At 44.7% G+C, this 21,022-nt stretch overlaps 1 protein-coding gene across 5 annotated transcripts in view; it reads right to left on the bottom strand.

Annotated features, from left to right (window-relative positions):
- TENM2 (teneurin transmembrane protein 2) overlaps positions 1 to 21,022 on the bottom strand; it is a 1,167,677-nt gene that overhangs the window by 202,570 nt on the left and 944,085 nt on the right. For all 5 annotated transcript variants that reach the window (XM_086412765.1, XM_086412766.1, XM_086412768.1 and 2 more), the window contains one exon: positions 466 to 661. In XM_086412765.1, the coding sequence (XP_086268891.1) occupies positions 466 to 661 (196 nt within the window). The remainder of the gene's footprint in view (positions 1 to 465; positions 662 to 21,022) is intronic.

The raw sequence follows: 21,022 nt of genomic DNA, 5'->3' as shown, positions 1-21,022 counted from the left end.
TTTGGACTTTCCTTGGTTTTTGAGAGAAATTGTGAGCTGGTATGAATGGTCAGTATTTACTGGATCTACTATACATTTAGTGATTTATAACTTATACTTTATTTTATTTAATTTCATAGTATGAGGTGGGATTTTTTAGTTCTATTTTACCACAGGAGAACTGGGGCTGACAAAAGTCCAATGATTTGCCTACTCCGTGTGGCCAGAGCTTGAGCCAGGTGGTTGGATCCAAGTTCCTCATTGCAACTCAATCCTTGGGACTCACAGTGGCTTTTTCATGAATTAGTAGCAATAGTATTTTAATCAGGGCTAGTTTTAGGTGGATGAAACTATGAACCCTAAATTAAGGATGCTGGTTGGCCCTCTACATAGTAGAACCACCTTGGAAGGTGTGCCTTCAGCAGAGAACCCAGACACTTCCATGCTTTCTTTGGTGACACAGCACCTCAGAGATCCCGTACCTACCTAAGACCACAGTGTTGAAGGAAACCATCTCTTTGTCTTTGCCATCATTGTAGAAGGCCAGGTGCCACAGGCCCACATCCAGGTATTGGACAAACACGGCTTCGTTCTGAACCAGCGTTTGTATGCTCCGGCGTTCCCTGGGCGACTCGACCACGCTCCACTTCTCCTTCCCGTCCAGGCGCTCCATGAAGTCATACTGGGAAAAGAAGAGAGCGTGCTACGTGTGACCTGGGGTGCACACCTGCTCCCATGACCAGCACCCTCCCTTCCCGCCCCACTAGTTAACTGAGAGACACTTCTGAGGACATTTTACTGTAAACTCATTTTGTCACAAGTAAAACAAGAGTCATGAAAGTTGTAATAATAACAGTCACCAGGTATTGTGCTTATAATTATTGCTAATAGTTTTATGACTATAGACCGCAATATCTTTTCTGCTTTTATGATTTTTTTGAGTGTGTATGTGTGACAGAGAGGGAGAGGGGAAGGGGGGTGAGTTTTTGCTCTATTCCTCAATAGGGTGTTGCATAATATGTAGCATATGCCAAGTATAACTTTTTAAAATAATTCCCCCAATTCTGAATTCCAAAATGCATCTGGCACCCCCAAGAGTTTCAGGTAAGGAATTACTAAGCTATGTTAGCAGATACCAGATACCCTTGACTGATCATTTACTACGGGAAGGTGGGAGAGTAGTTAATCAAAGTAGTTATAGCAGAGGTGTTAACACATTACTGACCAGAGGCATATTAATGCCATGGCCATTAGTTTCCACAAAAATTCCCTGGTTGATACTGTGCTAAGAAAGAGGGCGGAGGATCCAGACTACCTGAGAGGGGAAACTAGAACTTATTACTGTCACCCATCTGTGCCTCAGTTTTCCCATCTCAAAACTGAAAATAGCCGTGCTTATGTTATAGGTTGTTGTCAACAACAAGATCATATAGATATACGATCAGAGCACAAAGTACTTGTGAGCTATCATGACCACCATTATTATCACCATCATTTAATTCAGTTCTTCCAAAACCCCTCTAAGACAGGTCCTATTTGTATCTTATTTTACAAATAAGAAAACAGACTCCGAGAAGTCCAGCAAACATACCCAAAGTCACCCAGTGACCAACTGGGCAAGCAAAATTTGGACCGAGATCTGTTTAGGTGCAATGCCTGGGCCCTTACCAGCAATCAACTATGAAACTCTGTTTCAATGGAAAACAGGCTCAGAACTGAAAGTAATCAGTGGGAGACAGAGTGGAGGGTGAAGGCTTCCAGGAATGGGTGGGGGGAATGGGAGAGCAATTGTCCTCCAAGGGGGCCTGTCCAAGGGAATGGCGAAATCCTGGGGTGGGTGGGTCGGAGCCACAGAAGACACGTAAGCAGTGAGTGACATGATGAGAGGAATGTTCTAAGGTTCATTTGCAGGCAGCCTATGAGATGTCCTAGAGGAGGGAATGGAAAGAAGCAGGAAGACCAGTTACCAAGCCATTGTAGAAACCCAATCATGAAGTGACAAACATCGTGATTAGGTATAGTGAAAGAGAAAAGGGGACGATTTTGGAGGACCATTTTCAGGGAAGACAGGACAAGGCTTGACCTGGGCTGGACAGAAAGGATGAAGGAAAAGGCCAGGAAGGTGGCCATGTCTCCTTAATTGTTGACAAGTAAAAAATCAATAAGACCCCAGTAGAAAAGGAATCATCTTGAACTCATGCAAAATCATTGCACAGGAAAGTCATGTGCATGGTGACTTCCAGAGAACATTCAAAGTGTAGGTCTTTAGCAGATAAAAATCACCACTGTGGGACGGACCTCTCTCTCACCACTTTCAAGCCATGAAAAGGGTTTCATAGATTTCCACAAACTTCACAGAATGAAATGCTAGGAAATGCACTAATGGGACCTCCCCATCAGCAGAATTGCCACTTTTCCCACCTGAAACATGATCAGTGAAAACAAGAGAGTCTATAATCTTAGGGACAGAGGTTTTACTGTCAGATAAACCTGGGTTTGAATTCTGACTCTGCCGTTTGCTACCCGTTTGAAGTTAGGTGATTCTTGAACCCCTTTCCTGGTTTGCATGCTAGGGAATAATACCCATACCTTTTGGGGATGTTGCAAGGATAACATGAGATAATGCTTAGGGCCGTGCCTGAAAGATAATAACCATTTCATGAAATACTTTGTGACTCTGAACAACTTACTTGTAAGTTGTAAGGGTTGTGGAGGAAAGCACATGGTTTTAGTTTTGTGTCTGGGGGCCTGGGGAGGGATGTTGTATAGGAAGTAGAAATTTCCTCCATCTCTCAGGAAACAAATGTTCATATTTAGCTTCCCTCTATCCCACAGTTCATTGGTCGCAGCTGTCTTTATGGGATAAAATAAATGATCTGAAAGGATATGACAAACAGATACTGCTTTTGGAGCCTCTTGTAACCAAGGCATTTGTTCCTTAGCAACCTCGTAAATGTCCGGCTACCCAGACCCACGTCTACAAATTGCTGTCAGCCAGAGGAATGAGTGTAGCTTCCTTGGTGGCGAAGTGAGAAGGATATACTTCACCTGGGATTCGAGTTATCACCCCCATGAGGAACAGGTCGGGGAAGGTGATTACTTGCGTGGGACCATTGCTCATTATTAATTTGGGCATCAGTCATCTTTTTCTGAACTGGCTGCCCAGCCCAGGGGCACAGGAATGGCTTAGGACCATCGGTGGTGCTCGCTGTTCAACAACCAATCAAATGACCCTGGGAAAGGCATTTTTCAGAAGAGAGAAGGGACATCTGTCTTGGCTGGCTCTTCAGTTCTCTCCACGGAAGCAAGGAGGGCAGTTTTCATTTAAAGAAGAATCTGTGACCCTGCGGCACTGGGACGTGTGGGTCTGAGGTGTCCCAGTCTTGCATCTCTTTGTTGTGCTTTATTTCCTTCAAAGCACTTATCACCCTTGAAAATGACTGTAATGCTTTTCTGCTTATTGTCTGTCTACTCAGAAGAACATAAACTCCAGGAGGGCGGGGATTTCACCTGCATGGTAGAATGGTTAAGAGTGGGGACTTTGGAACTAGACTGCTTGATTAGAACCTATGCTCTGCCACTTACCTGCTATGACACTTGCACAAGCCATCTCAATTCTCCATGCCTCGGTCTCCTAATCTTTAAAATGGGCAAAATATCAAGACATAATAATAATACAGCATAATACTGCTGTAAGGACTAAACGAGTGCAAGTATGTAAAGTGCTTAGAATACTAAGTAGTCTGTATATTGTGAAAGTGAAAGTTGCTCTGTTGTGTTTGACTCTTTGTGACCCCATGGACTGTTGTAGCTCACCAGGCTCCTCTGTCCATGGGATTCTCCAGGCAAGAACACTGGAGTGGGTTGCCATTCCATTCTCCAGGAGATCTTTCTGACCCAAGGATCGAACCTGGATCTCCCGCATAGCAGGCAGATTCTCTACTGTCTGAGCCATCAGGGAAACCCCTGCATATGGTAAGCATACTTTGAAAGTTTATGCTATCCTGATGATAATTCATTGTTAAATCTAATTCATCTTGAGCTGAGTCTGATCAATAAATATTTGTTAAATATCAAATACATAAAATACTGAATCTGCAAATGAATTCCATTGACAGGAAACTAACTTGCAATGTTAGAAGATTTTGCCTCTAATAATAAATCACTTGCCCTTCCTTGTCTTCTAGTGTGCTTTCTTGAGTAGGAGATACATGGGCAGAGTTAGAGGCAGCGAGCCTCAGTCAGGCCCCTCACAGTGTAGGTCATGCATATGACGGACACTGCGGCCCAAGGAATCTGTATATTCACAGAGATCATCAAGATTTGAGAGGGGACTTCAGATGGCCATTACGACTTCACCTTTTCAATTCTAAATGAGATGAGATGGTGTCCAATGCACACTTTCTTCCTACAGACTTTCTCGTCTTCCTTCTCTTTCTCCTTGGACACTGTGCTTAGTGACCACTGTAGTAGAGATGGCTGGTCATTGTCTGTATCAGAGTCTCCTTCCTTTCCATTACTTGCAAGCATGTGACGGTGTTCCCATCAAGGAACGTAAGCTGTTGTGACTACTCTCCTTCTGGACTCTTCTGTGCTATATCTCCTACTTGCTCGCTCCCCCTACCTGTCTGTCCCCTGAGAGAACCAGAGTTCTCTTAAAGCCCAAGATGATGGAGTCACAAAATAGGAGTGGCCTGGATCCTAGATTTGCACTTGGAGGGAAGCTGGAGATGCTGACACGAGCAAGCAGTAAACACTTATTAAATTAGGCCATGGATGCAGAGAACACAGTAGTGGCTACCAGAGAGGAAGTGGGGTCGGGGAAGACAAAATGGGTAACAGGGGCCATCTGCATGGTGAACGATGGACACAAAACTCTGGTGGTGAGCACGCTGAGGTGTATACAGAAGCCGAAATACAACGCGTACGTGAGAAAAAGTAAGCTACAGAAATGTTGAGGCTTATTTGTTATTTCAGCATAGCCTTCAGGATTTCTTGCTTCTCTTCCTTCCTGGTTCACTCTGCAAGCCTGTAAGTGTTAGCAAATTTTCTGTCCTTAGGAGCGGTAGGAGAGGATCACCCGGGAAGGAATGTAGCATCTTTTGTTGGCTAAGTTCCACCTATTATGTGTAGGCTATCTATTTACCTCTGTTTGCCCAGGGGTGTCCTAGTTCCCATCTCCTATTGCTTCTCTCACTCTCAAAAGTGCTCTGGTGTGTAATCTACAGTTACCCTCCTCTTTAGTTAACATGTACCAAGCAGCATCACGCAGCCTCGTTCACGGCTGCTATAACCTGGGGAGGGCTGGAGGCTAGAAACACAAGGTGGATCAAGCCAGCCAAGGGCAGAGACTGCTTTCCATGGCAGGAAGGGCAGGGGCGCAGTAAGAAGCTGGTTTGTGCAGAGGCCATCTGGTTCTGGAGAGCCTCTGCTCTCTAGGAATCCTAGACGGCAGTCTGGCCAGCTTGCTTGGCAGCCTGGCTGATACCAGAAGGAGGCCAAGGACTTAAGCGCTGGCCAGAGTCACTGTCTCATGCCCCAGTGCTGGGGACTGAGAACTCAGGCTTTGTACCAGAGGCATGTGCCTCCTCAGTTACAGAACTCCATCACGATCAATCCTGGATCCAGGGCTGCTCAGAAAACCGTGCTGTGCTTGAAGGACTAAGAAGGTTGCTTCCTATCACGTCCTATCTGATAGATCTGCAGAAGCCCTGGAAGAGGATTAGAAAGCACGTGGCCCAGTCCCACTGGGGGCTGTGGGAGTGCATAAGCTGCCTGCAGGAGCAAGCCTGTCTCCCAAGGCAGCTGGTCTTTCTTGATCCGGCAATAAGGTCACCCAGAGGGTGACAGTGCAATAACCGGAAATAACCGCCCCCCGACCCAGCCACTAAAGTTCTTTTTTCCTCCTTGGCCTTTGAAACACAACCCATGCTGGCATGAAATGTGAGGGCTGTGCTTCCGAGTCATGTGTCATACCCCAAAGTGGCATGAAAACGCAACTTTCATGAGCGCTCTAGAGGCAAACAAAGAATCCACTGCAAATATTTGACTGATCCGACTGTCAGTCGCCCCTGCTTCTTGGCAGAGACCCAGGAGGAATGGTAATTAAGATAACTTAGTGGCCTCCCAGGGCCCTGGAGGAGACAGCTGAGGGGCCTTTCACTTTCCCTGGAGGGAGTGCGTCCACAGGCAGCGACTGCGCAGCTCAGAGATGCTTCTGGAAGCCATGCCAACGCACACCTGCCACAGAGGACAAGGTTAGAGACAGACTCATGGCCCTTCTGGAAGAAGTTACTACTGGGGCCAGGACCTTGGGAGAGGGCAGGGAGTGGGCAAATAAGTTTATTGTTATCTGGTCTACCTGCTTGCTCCTGGTCCATGTAGACGGGGGCAGTGGCAAACGCTGACCTGTCCCATGGAGAGCCTGCAGTGCCTGGCTCCGTGCAGGCAATATCCCCAGCCTCCAACGTCTGATGTTGATGCCGCCTTAGATAGCCAGGCACGTGCAGCAGGTGGTTGGACTGCAGGGAAGCAGCATGTGTCAGTGAGGTCTGCTTGAAGCCACACGAGCGTGGAGGCTGCGGTGGCATCCAGTGACGATTGGCAGCGGCGGGTCGCTCCTGGGGGCCTGTGCATCTCTTTCCGCCTCCAGCCAGGCCCGTGGCAAAGTGCGTCTGGCTGATTCCTCATTAAAGCTCTGCACGGCTTCTTTTCTCTCCTTCAAAGGGCTGAATGCTTCAGGAAGCATGGAAGGATGAGAGCGGTGGGCCGTGCTTGGGAGGGTTGGGGAGCAGTTGCCTTCCCTCCACGTGGCCTCACCTGTCATTTTCAGTTCCTACTTGCAGGCTCCATGTCTTCGGTGTCCAAGTTGCTTCACTAGGTGCTGACTGGCCCAGTGTGGGCACTGCGGGGTTGTCTGTCCCCCAGCTATGAGAACAAGACCCAAGCCTCCGGGCAGGAAACAGCATCACCTGTATTTGAGGACTGTAACAATTATCGTGCTGGGCTCCATTGTGAGTATCGAGCAGATAGAGAAGAATCAAACATGATTGCTGACATAAGGAGCAAGGAGACTACATCTACATAGGTGCAACTCCTGATTCTTTCATGACATATCTTCTTGTAGCAGAGGAAAACAGAATCATCAAGAATAAGAAGTAGTTTTTTTTTTTTTTTTTTCTAGGCACTTGCTATGTGCCAGGCAAAATGCAAAAGCTGATATGTGTTATCTCATTTCACCCTCCCAGAAACCTTATTCTCATCCCCATTTCTCAGGAGGAACAAAGGCTATTAGAGAAGTTAAATAACACACCCAGGGCCACAGACTCTGGTTGGTGGCCAAGCAAGGACTTGAACTTGGATCTGCATGAGTCTTAATGGTGGGAGGTTGCCAGAAGTTTTCCAAGAACCTGGGTGTAGCTGGCTGCCAGCATATTTGGTGACTGGCCTGGTTGGTAAGTTTCCCAAAGAACCCAGGAAGCAGAGATGAGGGAGCAAGGCAGAGCCGAGGAGTGCTAGGGTCAGACTTGAGCAGAGTGAGTTGGGCACCTGAGGACAGGAAGATGTCCCATTGGAGATGATGAAAAAAGATGCCAAGAGAGGCCTGGATGCCTTTGCTGGGCAATGACTATACCCGGCCCATAATCTCCTCCGTCCACCTCCTAACTTCTCTCTCTTGTGTTTCAGCCATACCGCTCTCCTCTCTGTTCCTGGAATATGCCAAGCTCATCCCAGCCTCAGGGCCTTTGCACAAGGTCTCCCTCCTGATCTCAGAGCTGTCTGCTTCTTGTCAATCAAGGCTGCCTAAACACCATGGCCTTAGAAAGCACATCCTAAACCATCCATTCTAAAGTACTCTGATCACTTCTCCATTTCTGCTCTCAGCAAAAAATGATCAAAAACTCTTTGGGGAGGAAAAAAAAAACCTTGTCACTTGTCTGCTAATTTATACTTCATCTCACTACTCTCAGACACAAACTTCCTAAGACTGGAAGACTTTATGATAACTTCAAACGGAATGTAATCTTTAAAAATTGTTGGGCTTCCCTGGCGGCTCAGTGGTAAAGAATCTGCCTACCAGTGCAGGAGACATGGGTTTGATCCCTGGTCCAGGAAGATCCCACATGCCACAGAGCGACTAAGCCTGGGCACCACAGTTATTAAGCCTGAGCTCTAGAGCCTGGGAAAGGCAACTACTGAGCCCACGTGCCGCAACTATTGAAGCCCAAGCACCCTAGAGCCTGTGCTCTGCAACAAGAGAAGGCACCGCAGTGATAAGCCTGCGCACCTCAGCTAGAGAGTAGCCCCCACTCGCCACAATGAGAGAAAGGACCACAGAGCATCAAAGACCCAGCACGGCCAGAAATGAATTAAAAAACAAATCGTGACTCACTATGCTGTATACCTGAAACATATATAATGTTGTGTACCAACTATACCTCAATAAAATAAACCAATAAATAAATGTTAACCAGCTTTGAATGCAGAAAAAATAAACTAAAAGAGAGTAGGAGACTTGTTTGTTTTACTTCGCATGGTGCCTCTGGGCTCTAGATCAGTGCCTGGCATACAGTGGGTATACTCAGAAAAGACCTTGACTGAGCAAATGAAAACTTTCAGGCTCAAAAGAAAATAGTACCCAGAGTGAAGTGTATGATAGTCCAGTGGAATCTTGTGATACAAATACTGAAAGGACATAACCTCTTGAGGAAAGGTTCCTAGGAAGTTTTACTAAGCACTATACAGTTTTCCTGGGTTTTGTTTGCTAACTGCTCAGATGATAATACAAGGTGACGTTTAATGAGGCTAGGCACTGTTCTAAGTGAGTCTCATGCATGATCTTATTCAATGCTTGTAACAGCCCCTGAACATGAATCATTATCCCCATTTGCATATGAGGAAACTGAGGCACAGAGAGGTTACATCACTTGCTCTAGAGTTGGCAAGGGGTGGAACTGGGGTCCTCACTCCAGCAGTCAGCCTCAGAGGGTGTGCCCTGAATCCACTGCACTCCCTGCCACTGGGCACACCAAACAAGCAGGTGGTCACTGCCGGTCAGCCTTGTTCACATGGGGAGACCAAGGTTTAGCCTCCTGTCTTCAGAAGGAGAATCTACGCATCAGGGCCGGAGAGCCTCGGATGACAGAATGGGTCTCCTCAAGCAGCCCGCAGGACTGTCAACAGAATCACACTCAGGACACAACCAGCTTCGTGTTTTGGATCCTATTTCTTTGGCCCAGAATAACTCTTCCCTCTTGGGAGGCCGGGGTGGTAAGACCAAGATGAGGGTGCCTGTGGTGTGGGGGGTATCCCGCCACCTGTAATGAGATAGAGCAATTTTCCTAAACTTATTGGGGGAGAAACGGTTCTTTAACAAACTGTTTAGAGCAGGAAACAAGAAACCAAGGAATTCGGGGGCAGGCAGGACTTTCCTGGAGGAGCCAAAGGAAGACTCTTTCAGTTACTGGAAACGGGGAGGGAGCTAGAGAGAGATAAAGGGAGGGGAGGGGACAGCAGCCAGGTATTGGGGACCAGCCAGGCCACAATGTGGCTTCTTCCTGTGATTCCCAACCCCCTCACCAAATCCAAGCAATAAAAATGAGAAGAAACTACAGGAAACTGTTAAGAGGCTTGCTATGACCGAGTTTGTTAGAGAAACCGGCAAAGAGAGAGCATGCACCATTCCTGGACATCACACAGCAGGAAAGTGGGGGTTAAAATATTCGAGAGGAACAAGCCACAGGAACTCAGAAACCATGGACGAGGCGACAGGGCATAGACACACTGAGCACTGAGCAGGGACTCCCAGCCAATGCCTGGTTTCCAGTGGAAGGCCTGAAGGTCTCTAGATTGGGTTCATAGGAAAGAAAAATCCAAAGCTCCGCTCACAAGCCTGAGTCTTGCTCAGGCCTCAGGTTACAGGGGAAACTGAATGTAAAACTATTGGTTCCATCAACAAACACTGACCACCTACTATGTGCCTGGCCCTGCTCTGGGCAGTGGGGATCCAACAGTGAATCATATGGTCAAGGTTCCGGCCCTCCAGGCACAGGACACCGTCTTGGGGGAGTAAAATCCCAGGGAGTGACGAGGGCTATAAATGAAGAAGAGCAAACCAAGGACAATCCAAATGCCCTCAACAAGTGAACAGACACACTGATTATAGCATATCCGTACAAGTGGAAGTCGACTCAGTAATAAAAGGGATCAGCCACAGACACACACAGGGCTTCCCTGGTGGCTCAGAGGGTTAACAATCTGCCTGCAATGCAGGAGACATGGGTTCGATCTCTGGGTTGGGAAGATCCCCTGGAGAAGGGAACGGCAACCCACTCCAGTATTCCTCCCTGGAGAATCCCATGGACTGAGGAGCCTGAAGGGCTACAGTCCATGGGGTCGCAAGAGTCAGACACGACTGAGCGACTCTGACTTGACTTCACAGATACACACCACATGGATGAACCTCACCGACATTATGCAGAACGAGAGGCTAGACACAAAAGAGCACAGGGTACCGTGTCCATAAAACTCCAGTGAAGACAAATCCAACTTCGAGTGACAGGAAGTGGATCAGTCGGGGGGAGGGATGAGGTAGGCACGGGGCCCAGGGAGCTCCTGAGGGGTGGTCACATTTTACATCATGACTGCGATGGCGCTCACGCAGTTTTCACATTTAAGGAACCAAACCATACATGTAGAACGTGGGCACTAGCAGCCAGTAAACGATAGCTAAATCAAGTTGATTGAAGCCAGATAAAGCAGAGCATGGGGATAAAGTATAAAGGCGTCTTAGATTCCCTTGTCAGAAAAGAGCTCACAGAGGGCATGGTGTTTAGGTAGAGTCCTGACAAGAGGAAGGAAGGAACCATCTGCATATCAGGGAGGAACATTCCAGAATGAGGGAACAGCCAGTGCAAAGCTATGCATGAGACAGGATGACCTGGGTGTGACTAGGGGAGAGAAAGTGCGTCAGTGTGGAGGAGGGTCTAGGGAGAGAGGATAAGACCAAAGATCCGAGGGCCTTAGGTACATCAGAGCCTGCTACAGACCAGCACAGCTGTCAGCGCTGGAGACACAGCAGGCAACCCCACCGTCTCTGCCCTCAGGGAGCTGGCACTCTAGAACAACCTCAGATTTTCCTTTTAGCGTGATGGGAGGCCGATGGAAGGTCTGCAGAGATGAACGCACTGATGAAGAGTTAAATAAGGTGAGACCAGCTGTTCTTTGTAATAAGAAGACAACTCCTCACTTGTGTTCATGGTGGTGGGCTCCCGAGGGCCCTCAGGGCTGGAAGGGGCTTTGGTGGGCTGCTGGGTGAGGATAAGCAGATGGTGGGTTCTGCCAAGCTCCCCTTACTAACCCCTCATCAAGCCTAAAACTGTGGTTTTCAAGTTTCCAAGGAGTATGATTTGAAAGTCTGCTATGGGATGGGAATCATGTAGGCAGAACAGAAAACGAATAGAAAAGGATCAATTATTACTGCTAAAGAAGACATCAGCATCATCATTATTCCTATGGTGAGATCCTAGCACCCCTCCATCTCAGGGGTGTTTCAGAGAGGGATCCCACTTCCACGAATAGACCTGCAGTGATAAGGCCAGGCCGGGGCAAGGCAGGGACAATGTATTCCTTGGTAGGTGGCCCTGCCAGGCCTGCTGCCTGGCAGCCACACAAGGGCCAGCACTGTCTTGCCCACCGCTGCAGCCCCTTGACACATAACACACAGCAGGTGCTCCATAAATGCTGGTGGAGTCCAGGGTTATGGCCTGAATGATGTATCTAGCTGAAGAGAGTGTCTGCTTGGGGGATCATTAACCCTCTCCCATGAAATTTTTGAGATGAGAGAGAAACAGTCGAAAACCATAAGCTTGATCTCCTATTTTTCAAGACTTCCCCTCAGTACATAAAAGCACGTGCTCCCAGTTTCAAGGGTAACTCCTAGCTTTGTGGTGTTTGGCCACTTTTTCCTTTTCTATAACACGGATGCCTAGTGGGGGCTGTGTGCATGGCTATAAGCCCGCAGTAACTCAACCCAGGGTCACGGCCAGCAAACCTCCAGAGAGGCTGCCCTCCTTGGTTCCTCCTGGCCGTACAAGAGCCAGGTCTCAAAGGCAAAGCTATGTCCTTGTTGGTGAGTGACAGCTAAAGAAAAGTACAGTTTCGAAAAAGAAGACAGTCTTATGTGAAGCTTTAGCACAGCCCATACAGAAGGGGGATCTTCGCTGCCCTCGGCTTGGAATGGTCTTTCCCTCTCTTCCCTTTTTCTTTCTTTGCTTGACTCACCTTCTAACAGTCAGCTTGGGTAGAATCTCCTTCAGGAAGCTTCCCTAAAATCCTGCACAGGTTTGAACTAGTAGCCAATTTTATGCTCTTAAACCTCCTATACCCAACTCTTCAGGAATGGGAATAGCTAAAATTTGATGATCATGCAAGCAATAGGAACAAACTCCATAAATGATACACGGCACCGACTTCAAGAAATGTACAGCACAACAGTGCTAGCAGGATGCACGCTGTCCACCTGTGGAAAGGTGGGCTTGGGTTGGACATGGCTGGATGTGCTGGGCAACGTGCCCCAGGAAAGGCACCCCAATCCCCTACCACTGCATACATTTATAAGAGGATTGAGAGCAGACAGGAATCACCTGACCGAGTTGGCAGACCCTAATCTTTGCAGTCTGGATTAGAGTCTTGAGGGAGATCAACGAAAACTCAAGTTTGCAAACCAGCACTGGTTTCTGCCAGAGGCCTTGCCATCCTGCCTGGAGAGACCTCTGGTTGCTAGGTTACCTGCAAGAGAGTGGTAAGGGCTCTGGACCAGTCAGACTGATCGATTGATCTCCATGGGGTGCTCACTCTTTCCTGGGCATTATCTCATTTATTTTCTCAACAACCCGATGAGGTACAGTCCTCATTTTACGGATGGTGAAGCTGAATCTAGAGAGTTTCATCCACAAACTTCCAGCTACTACAGAGGGGAGATAAGATTCCAACCTAGACCAAGCCTATTCTGGAACATCAGTTCTAATCTTCTGCCTGGTACTTCATCTCACAACTCTCCCTGCACGATGATGCCATTGTTACTTGCCTTGTCAGGTCCCTATCTTTTTAAATGCCTTTCATCTCTGCACTCACTACAAAGACCTGCAGTGAATATCTGCTGAGCGCATGATTGGATTGATTTCATATTTTGTCTTCCCACAAGGTAATGCCCTCATTGTGCTGCCTTATGATCCAACCTGAAGACCAAGCCAGCCACAGCGTAGGGATTAAGTTCAATGAAACTGACGGACATCTCTAGGCCATGCCAAGATGCGCTGACGCTCTACCATGGGGCCAGAACAATGGAGGTTTTACCTCTTAGTGCCTTGCTGATGTGATTTCTTATTTACTGCACATTCCCATCTAATTGTCTTTAGCCAATGGTTTCTCAGGAATGTCACATTTGGCTCTTTGCCCTCCTAAGATCAAGAGGAGGGTCTCATGCAGGCTGCGTGTGAAAATAAATTAAATGTATCACTGAGGAGAGGGAGCAAACTGGGAACATGTCCAGTCACAAAACGCCTTCTCAAGTGGGAAAGAGGCACAGTCACGGGCACTGGTGGCTTGTCTCCAAACTGGCCTGACCCTTTTGCCAGGCAGCACTGTGACCTTAAAAAGCAGAGACATTACTTTGCTGACAAAGGTCCGTCTAGTCAAAGCTATGGTTTTTCCAGCAGTCATGTATGGATGTCAGAGTTGGACTATAAAGAAAGCTGAGTGCTGAAGAATTGATGCTTTTGAACTGTGGTGTTGGAGAAGACTCTTGAGAGTCCCATGGACAGCAAGATCAAAATAGTCAATCCTAAAGGAAATCAGTCCTGAATATTCTTTGGGAGGACTGATGCTGAAGCTGAAGCTCCAATACTTTGGCTACCTGACTCATTGGAAAAGACCCTGATGCTGGGAAAGATTGAGGGCAGGAGGAGAAGGGGATGACAGAGGATGAGCTGGTTGGATGGCATCACCGACTCCATGGACATGAGTTTGGGTAAACTCTGGGAGTTGGTGATAAACAGGGAGGCCTGGCGTACTGCAGTCCATGGGGTCACAAAGAGTCGTACAAGACTGAGCAACTGAACTGACTGACTGTGATTTTAGGCAAGTTACTTAACTGAGTCTCTGCTCTCTAATCCCTAAAATAAGAATAGTAAAATTTCCTACCTCTAGGGGTCATTGTGAGTCTGGTCCACCTCACAGTAAGCACTGGATCAGTATCAGCTATTTTTATTTTTTTTCACTTTACAATATTGTATTGGTTTTGCCATACATCAACATGAATCTGCCATGGGTATACACGTGTTCCCCATCCTGAACCCCTCTCCCACCTTCCTCCCCGTACCATCCCTCTGGGTCATCCCAGTGCACCAGCCCCAAGCATCCTGTATCCTGCATCGAACCTGGACCGGCGATTTGTTTCTTATATGATATTATACATGTTTTAATGCCATTCTCCCAAATCATCCCACCCTTTCCCTCTCCCACAGAGTCCAAAAGACTGTTCTATGCATCTGTGTCTCTTTTGCTGTCTTGCATACAGGGTTATTGTTACCATCTTTCTAAATTCCATATATTTGTGTTAGTATACTGTACTGGTGTTTTTCTTTCTGGCTTACTTCACTCTGTATAATCGGCTCCAGTTTCATCCACCTCATTAGAACTGATTCAAATGTATTCTTTTTGATGGCTGAGTAATACTCCATTGTGTATATGTACCACAGCTTTCTTATCCATTCGTCTGCTGATGGACATCTAGGTTGCTTCCATGTCCTGGCTATTATAAACAGTGCTGCGATGAACACTGGGGTACACATAGTATCAGCTATTCTTATGGCTATTTCTATTGTTAGAAAAGCAGCAATTCCACTCTTGAGAATTCATATAAGGAAACTATTAAAAACCAAATGAATGTATGCCTGTGAAGATATTTACTGTAGAATGAATACAATGTTGAAGAAGGGAGCTTGGTTAAAAACTTTTAAAGTCTAGAATGAGCTATTTTTGAGGCATTTAGAATGAGTTTATGGAACAATATTCAGATATAGAAAGATGTTTCCTACTTATCATTATGCAAAATATCAGGGTAAAAACAGTATGTATGACAAGACTCAAATTTGTAAAAATGATTACTGTATGTGAACAGAAGATATACTAAAAATATACTAAAAATCTTAATGTTTTCTGTTTTTCCTATCATTATATATTGCTCTTAAATAAAAGTTATCTTTTAATAAAACTGTTGGGATTTGTTTTGCTTTGCTTGTTTTGTTTGCATTTTGGATGCTTTGAAAAACATAATAGCTGATATCATTTCTTTGTGCCAACACAGTGGTAAATGCTTTATAAAGACTACCCCATTTACATCTCACAACAAAGCTATGAATGTGTAATATTATTATCTTCATCTTACAGATGAAGTAACCAAGGCGCAGAGAGGCTGAGGGACTTGCCCAAGGTTGCACAGCTTGCAAATGCTGGATCTGGCCGTCTGGCCTGGTTTGAACCCTTGTCCCATGCTCGTCTGTGTCTGGAACAGTTGCATAGGCATTCCACAGAATGTCTGCTTAAACTTTATTTTTATTTGTGTATTTATATATTTAAAAAATTATATTTAAATACCCACCCTGACTCGACATACACAATAAGATCAAGTTCATCTGAGCGTATTTGGAAATAATAAAAGGTCACTTAAAATGGATGCTCTGAACAAATGGGAAAATGACTGATCTGGAATTTACCTTGAACAGTAAAACTGCAACTATGAAAGTATTTTTATCTCATATTTAGGAATGTTCAGGTTATGTTTGCCACTACACTCTAATTATTAGAATGAACACTGAGCTTTCCTGTATACACAAACATGTGACAACCAACATTTCATTGTCTCTCCGCTATACTGACTGCAAAATGCACCCTGTTTTCAGAGATGTCAAAAGATGAGCATCGTGAGCATCTCAAAATTGATAAACTATCTGAGAACAATGCAGCTTCACTGTAGCCTGACTGGCACCACACAAACAAATGCAAACATATTGGGTGTCTTCATCAAATCTTAAAGGACCCCTCTTCACGTTATTACAACCGCCTTCTTGGAAGTGCCGATCGTGTCACTTTCCTTGTTACTTCTCTCTGCCACGGTAGTTAACTGTGCTACCTTGGCCGGATTCACGTTGACCAAGTCCCCCGGCACTCAGAAGCAGATCTCCAACATCACTTCCTCTGATTTAATGAGATTCTTGTCTTGGGCTTGAGTTGTAATTTTACTCTGTCAACGAATTCATTGACATTGTACTGCAGGATGCCCCTGGAAATGACGGCCAGCAGCATTAATTTTCTCTGGCAGGAGGGAAAGGGGGTGCCTGTCTGCTGTGTCCAATACACACCAGCTTTGAGACCCTAAACTCTGCCTCAGTTCTTTCCTCTGTAAAATGGGGCTGCTCCTAATAGTGCCTCAATAATAGGTTTGTTGTGAAGATAAAATAATTTATATGAAACACTGTAGCCCTCAAATAATGCTATCATTATAATGCATGTTAAATGGCAGGGGGGAATCTCTGAGTGGGGAACATTTTTAAAAGAGATCAGATAATTAAGTTATTTTTTCCTTCTAACAACTTTGGCTTCCCTACAGACATCTGTACTGAGAGGGGCTTCAATGAACATTTCTCAAGTCAATTAATTCTTGTGAAGAGTTTGGAATAAAGCTTTTCTGAATATCTCTGAACACAGATTTGACCTTCTGTTACTCTGTCCTTCATCAAGAAACTTCAAAATCTGCACTGGGCTTTCTTTGAAGCCACCTGATGTGTGTCTGCTCAGAAAAAGTTGTATAAGGAACTCCACTGGAGATCCTGTTCAACCAAATGCCAGGCGGAGCAGAGACGCAAGTTAATGTCAGGATGTTAAACCAGGAATGCAATTTCAAGTCAACATGTAGCAGCACCCCTATGTTAGAAATAGCCACACTATTTCTAACAGCCAAGATACAGAAGCAACCTAAGTGTCCATCAAGAGATGAATGGATCAATATATGGTGCGCATGTATATATGTGTGTGTGTGTGTGTGTGTGTATACTTTGATAGATATATACATACATATACACACAATGGAATACTACTCAGCCATAAAAAGAAGGAAATTTTGCCACTTGCAGCAACATAGATGGACATAGAGGGCATTATGTGAAATGAAATAAGTCAGACAGAGAAAGACAAATACTGCATGATATCACTTGTATGTGGAATCTAAAAACCACAACAAACTCGTGAATGTAACAAAAAAGCAGCAGAGTCATAGATGAGAGAACAAACTGGTAGTCACCAGTGGGGAGAGTGGAGGGAGGATGGGAAATACAGGAGCAGAAGACTAAGAGGTGCTATCTATTACATAGAAAATAAGCGACAAGGATATACTGTAAAACGTGAGGAATACAGCCAATATTTTATAATACCTAGCAATACAGTACAATCTTTAAAAATTGTGAATCACTATATCATACACTTGTAACTTACATAAAACTGTATACCAATTATATTTCAATTTAAAAAAAGAACATGTCGCATGTTCCAAACAGTGTTGGTTTTTTTTTAAAATAGTTTCACAACTTAAGTTTGGGGTACAACCTTTCTGTATCTGAGGCAAGAGATGTGAATAGTTAGATATTTTACGTTATTTAACCTTGAAATGATTATTTTCTATTGCTCTTCTTTCAATGGATCAATTTAGTTGAAGACTATCCAGAGCCTGTAAGGGAAATGATGGAAAAATACAGTTGCTCTTTGCAACTACTTATATACATTCACTGTGATTTTTCTCAAAACTGTGCAAACAAAACAAAGTACATAAAAAAGTTGAATCCTGAGAGTGATACAAGATTAGAGTCATCATCTATAACCTCTTAATGCTTGTTTTACTCGAAATAGACTCAAGTTTGTCACAGACCCACTTTTCCTAAAGAGACAGAGATTGCTAAAATTAAGAAAAGGATAAAGAACACGCTGACAGACTGCCCATATTTCAACCCCTGGAATGGACGTTAACACTGTCACATTTACTTTCAGCCATTGTGTGGGTACACACATGCGTGTGTGCCTCGCACATGGGGAAGGGTTCGCCTTACCTTTAACGTTTTATTATGGATAAAAAAATACTCTTTAAATCTAATTCTCAGTCCTTTTTTCCTCACCTATTCCTACAGGTGACCAACCTTATGAATTTAGTTTCTCTGTTGGTGTTTCTATCTCTATGTACAATATATATATATTTACACATACAAACAGGTATACAGAGATTAAAACACATATAAGAAACATATGCACACAGATTAAAACATTACAATAATAAATATGGATTTGAATTATAAACCATACTTATGCTAATAAAACTGTCACAACCTGTTTTATATATGGAGTTCTAATAAGATTCCACTTTAAGATAAAGGCCATTGCCTAGAAAACTTGAAACTCTTGAATTACGGTACCTCTGAGATTTTGCTCAGTCAAAATACGTGGCTTGGTACCACCCCCTCTTACTCATTTCTGCTTTCTCTGTTTCTGTCTTTCTCCCTGAGTTCCATGTACTCAAATCAATATCTTTTTGGAAAAATATTCAATGTGCCCTCCTCATACACCTTCCTCAAAACCAGGTCCTTTGTAAAACTTAAGAATCTCCTGAGATTTCTCCTGACTGGTGACTGCCCAGGAGGATACTCATTGATTTAAATGGCAGTTTCCATTCCTGTAGGACAGTTTTATTAGATAATCGGAAGGGGTCTCCTGAGAAAAACCTTTCCAAAAGCACTTTTAGTACAATACAGAAGAAACCAAGGTTCTCTTGGTTTCACAAACTCTTTCTCTATACCTCAAGTTCTTTTGGAGAGGAAGGGTCTGTAAAACATGTCTGTAAAAATATGTCCCTTCCTAAAATGAAATTAAAATGCCCACTACTAGGCATATACCCTGAGGAAACCAAAATTGAAAAAGACAAATGTATTCCAATGTTCATTGCAGCACTATTTACAATAGCTAGAACATGGAAGCAACCTAGACGTCCTTCAACAGAAGAATGATAAAGAAGCTATGGTACATTTACAATGGAATACTACTCAGCCATGAAAAGGAGCACATTTGAATCAGTTCTAATGAGGTGAATGAACCTAGAGCCTATTATACAGAGTGAAGTTAAGTCAGAAAGACAAAAACAAATATCATATACTAACACATATATATGGACTCTACAAAGATGGTACTGATGAAATTATTTGTGGGGCAGCAATGAGACACAGACATAGAGAACAGACTTATGGACACAGGGTAGAAGGAGGAAGGAGAGGGTGGGATTTATGGAGAGAGTAATATGGAAACCTACATTACCATATGTAAAATAGATAGCCAATGGGAATTTGCTGTGTGACCCAAGGAACTCAAACTGGGGCTCTGTAACAACCCAGAGGGGTGGGATGCGGGGGGGAATGGGAGGGAGGTTCAAGAGGGAGGGGATATATATATACCTATGGCTGATTCATGTTGATGTTTGGCAGAAACCAACATGATTTTGTAAAGCAATTATCCTTCAATTAAAAAACAATGCAATGTGGTGATTATGCAAGCTGACAGCCAAACCTGGTATGGGGAGGGGTCCCCATAAGATCACCGAACACAGTTCTGCAGGATGAGTGAGGTCCAGGGAGAGCTCATGTGACTGAGCAATGGGCACTGGACAGGAGCACAGCGACAGAAGCAGGCTGCTCAGAACACGCGGGCATTCCAGGGACCCAGGGATGCGGTTAGTTACATCTCTAATGAAACTATGTACAGCTGACTTGCTTGGACAAGAGAGAAGAGGACAGGACAGAGAGAATTTATTTTCAAATAAGGCTCTGAACTGGAGAGGGATAAACTGAGCTGGGAAAAAGCTAACACCACTCATCACCATCTATAAATTTGCCTTTAAAAAATGTCATTTAGGAGAATTCTGCTGATGAGGACAAACAGGAATGTTTGCTCAGCTCATTTGCTCTTGGTCTGTACATGCTTAATCTGCCGTATTTGCACTTATTTGGTATGATCATGGGGCAATATGTGGTCTCTTAAATAGTTCCTTTCTATTGTTCAATAAATGTGTGGATAGTTTTGCTTCCCACCCCACAGACACATCTTAGGGTAAAGCGCTGGGGCTGACAGCGTCTGCTTTTATCTTAGCATCATTTAATCCTCACGACTTCCTTCTAATAAACCCTTATACCTGGAGCTGGAAGTCCACCCCACACTTTCAAGTTGCCACTGGAAGTGACTGGACTCATGGCTCCATCAGTCTGAGTGATGAAATAGGCATTTTTGAGATTTGCTAAATAGGATTGTGAAGAAGGTGAAGTCCCAGCAGGGCTCCCCAGCAATAACTGCATCTTGTTGACTCCGGTTATCATGTACCTAATTTGCCGATTACTGACTTGGTCTCATGCAGGATTTTTACTTGGCTTGACATATTGGTAGCAATCAGTGATGAACTGTCAAGCAAACCTGCTCCCTGCCTTAACAACCCAAGAGTCTCACTTGCATCAATAGCTTCTGAGATCTCCTTTGATTCCCAGTACTGCTGCCAGGTCAGATGATGATGACGACTTTTAAGTCTCATCGGCTTCCTTTCTAAAACTGGGGTCAAGCAAACCCGACACGGTTGGTAGGATTTCAAATACTTGGCAAGATGGACTAGGCTACCTTACACACACTAGCCCCATAAGAACTTGAGCTGGTAGGTTGAGAGTGGCTTCGACTGACTCCTTTTTTTTTTTTTTCCTCTTTGTGCCTAGGTATTTAAAAAAAAATGAAATTCAGGGTATGAAAATGCTGCATTTAAAAGACAATATAATACCTATCTTTCAAATGGACAAATTAAACAATGATAATATTCAGTTTATACAGGAGTTAAAGTAAATAGAACGGACACTTACACACTGCCGCTGGTGGTAGGAGAGTATAGTGTGTGCATGTGTGTGTGTGTGTGTGC

This window comes from Bos grunniens, chromosome 7 (genome assembly GCF_055505025.1).
Source record: "Bos grunniens cultivar Pamir isolate PY7600 chromosome 7, Bosgru_T2T1.0, whole genome shotgun sequence".
Classification (NCBI taxonomy): Eukaryota; Metazoa; Chordata; class Mammalia; order Artiodactyla; family Bovidae; genus Bos; species Bos grunniens.
This window is presented reverse-complemented; position numbering and strand designations above follow the sequence as displayed.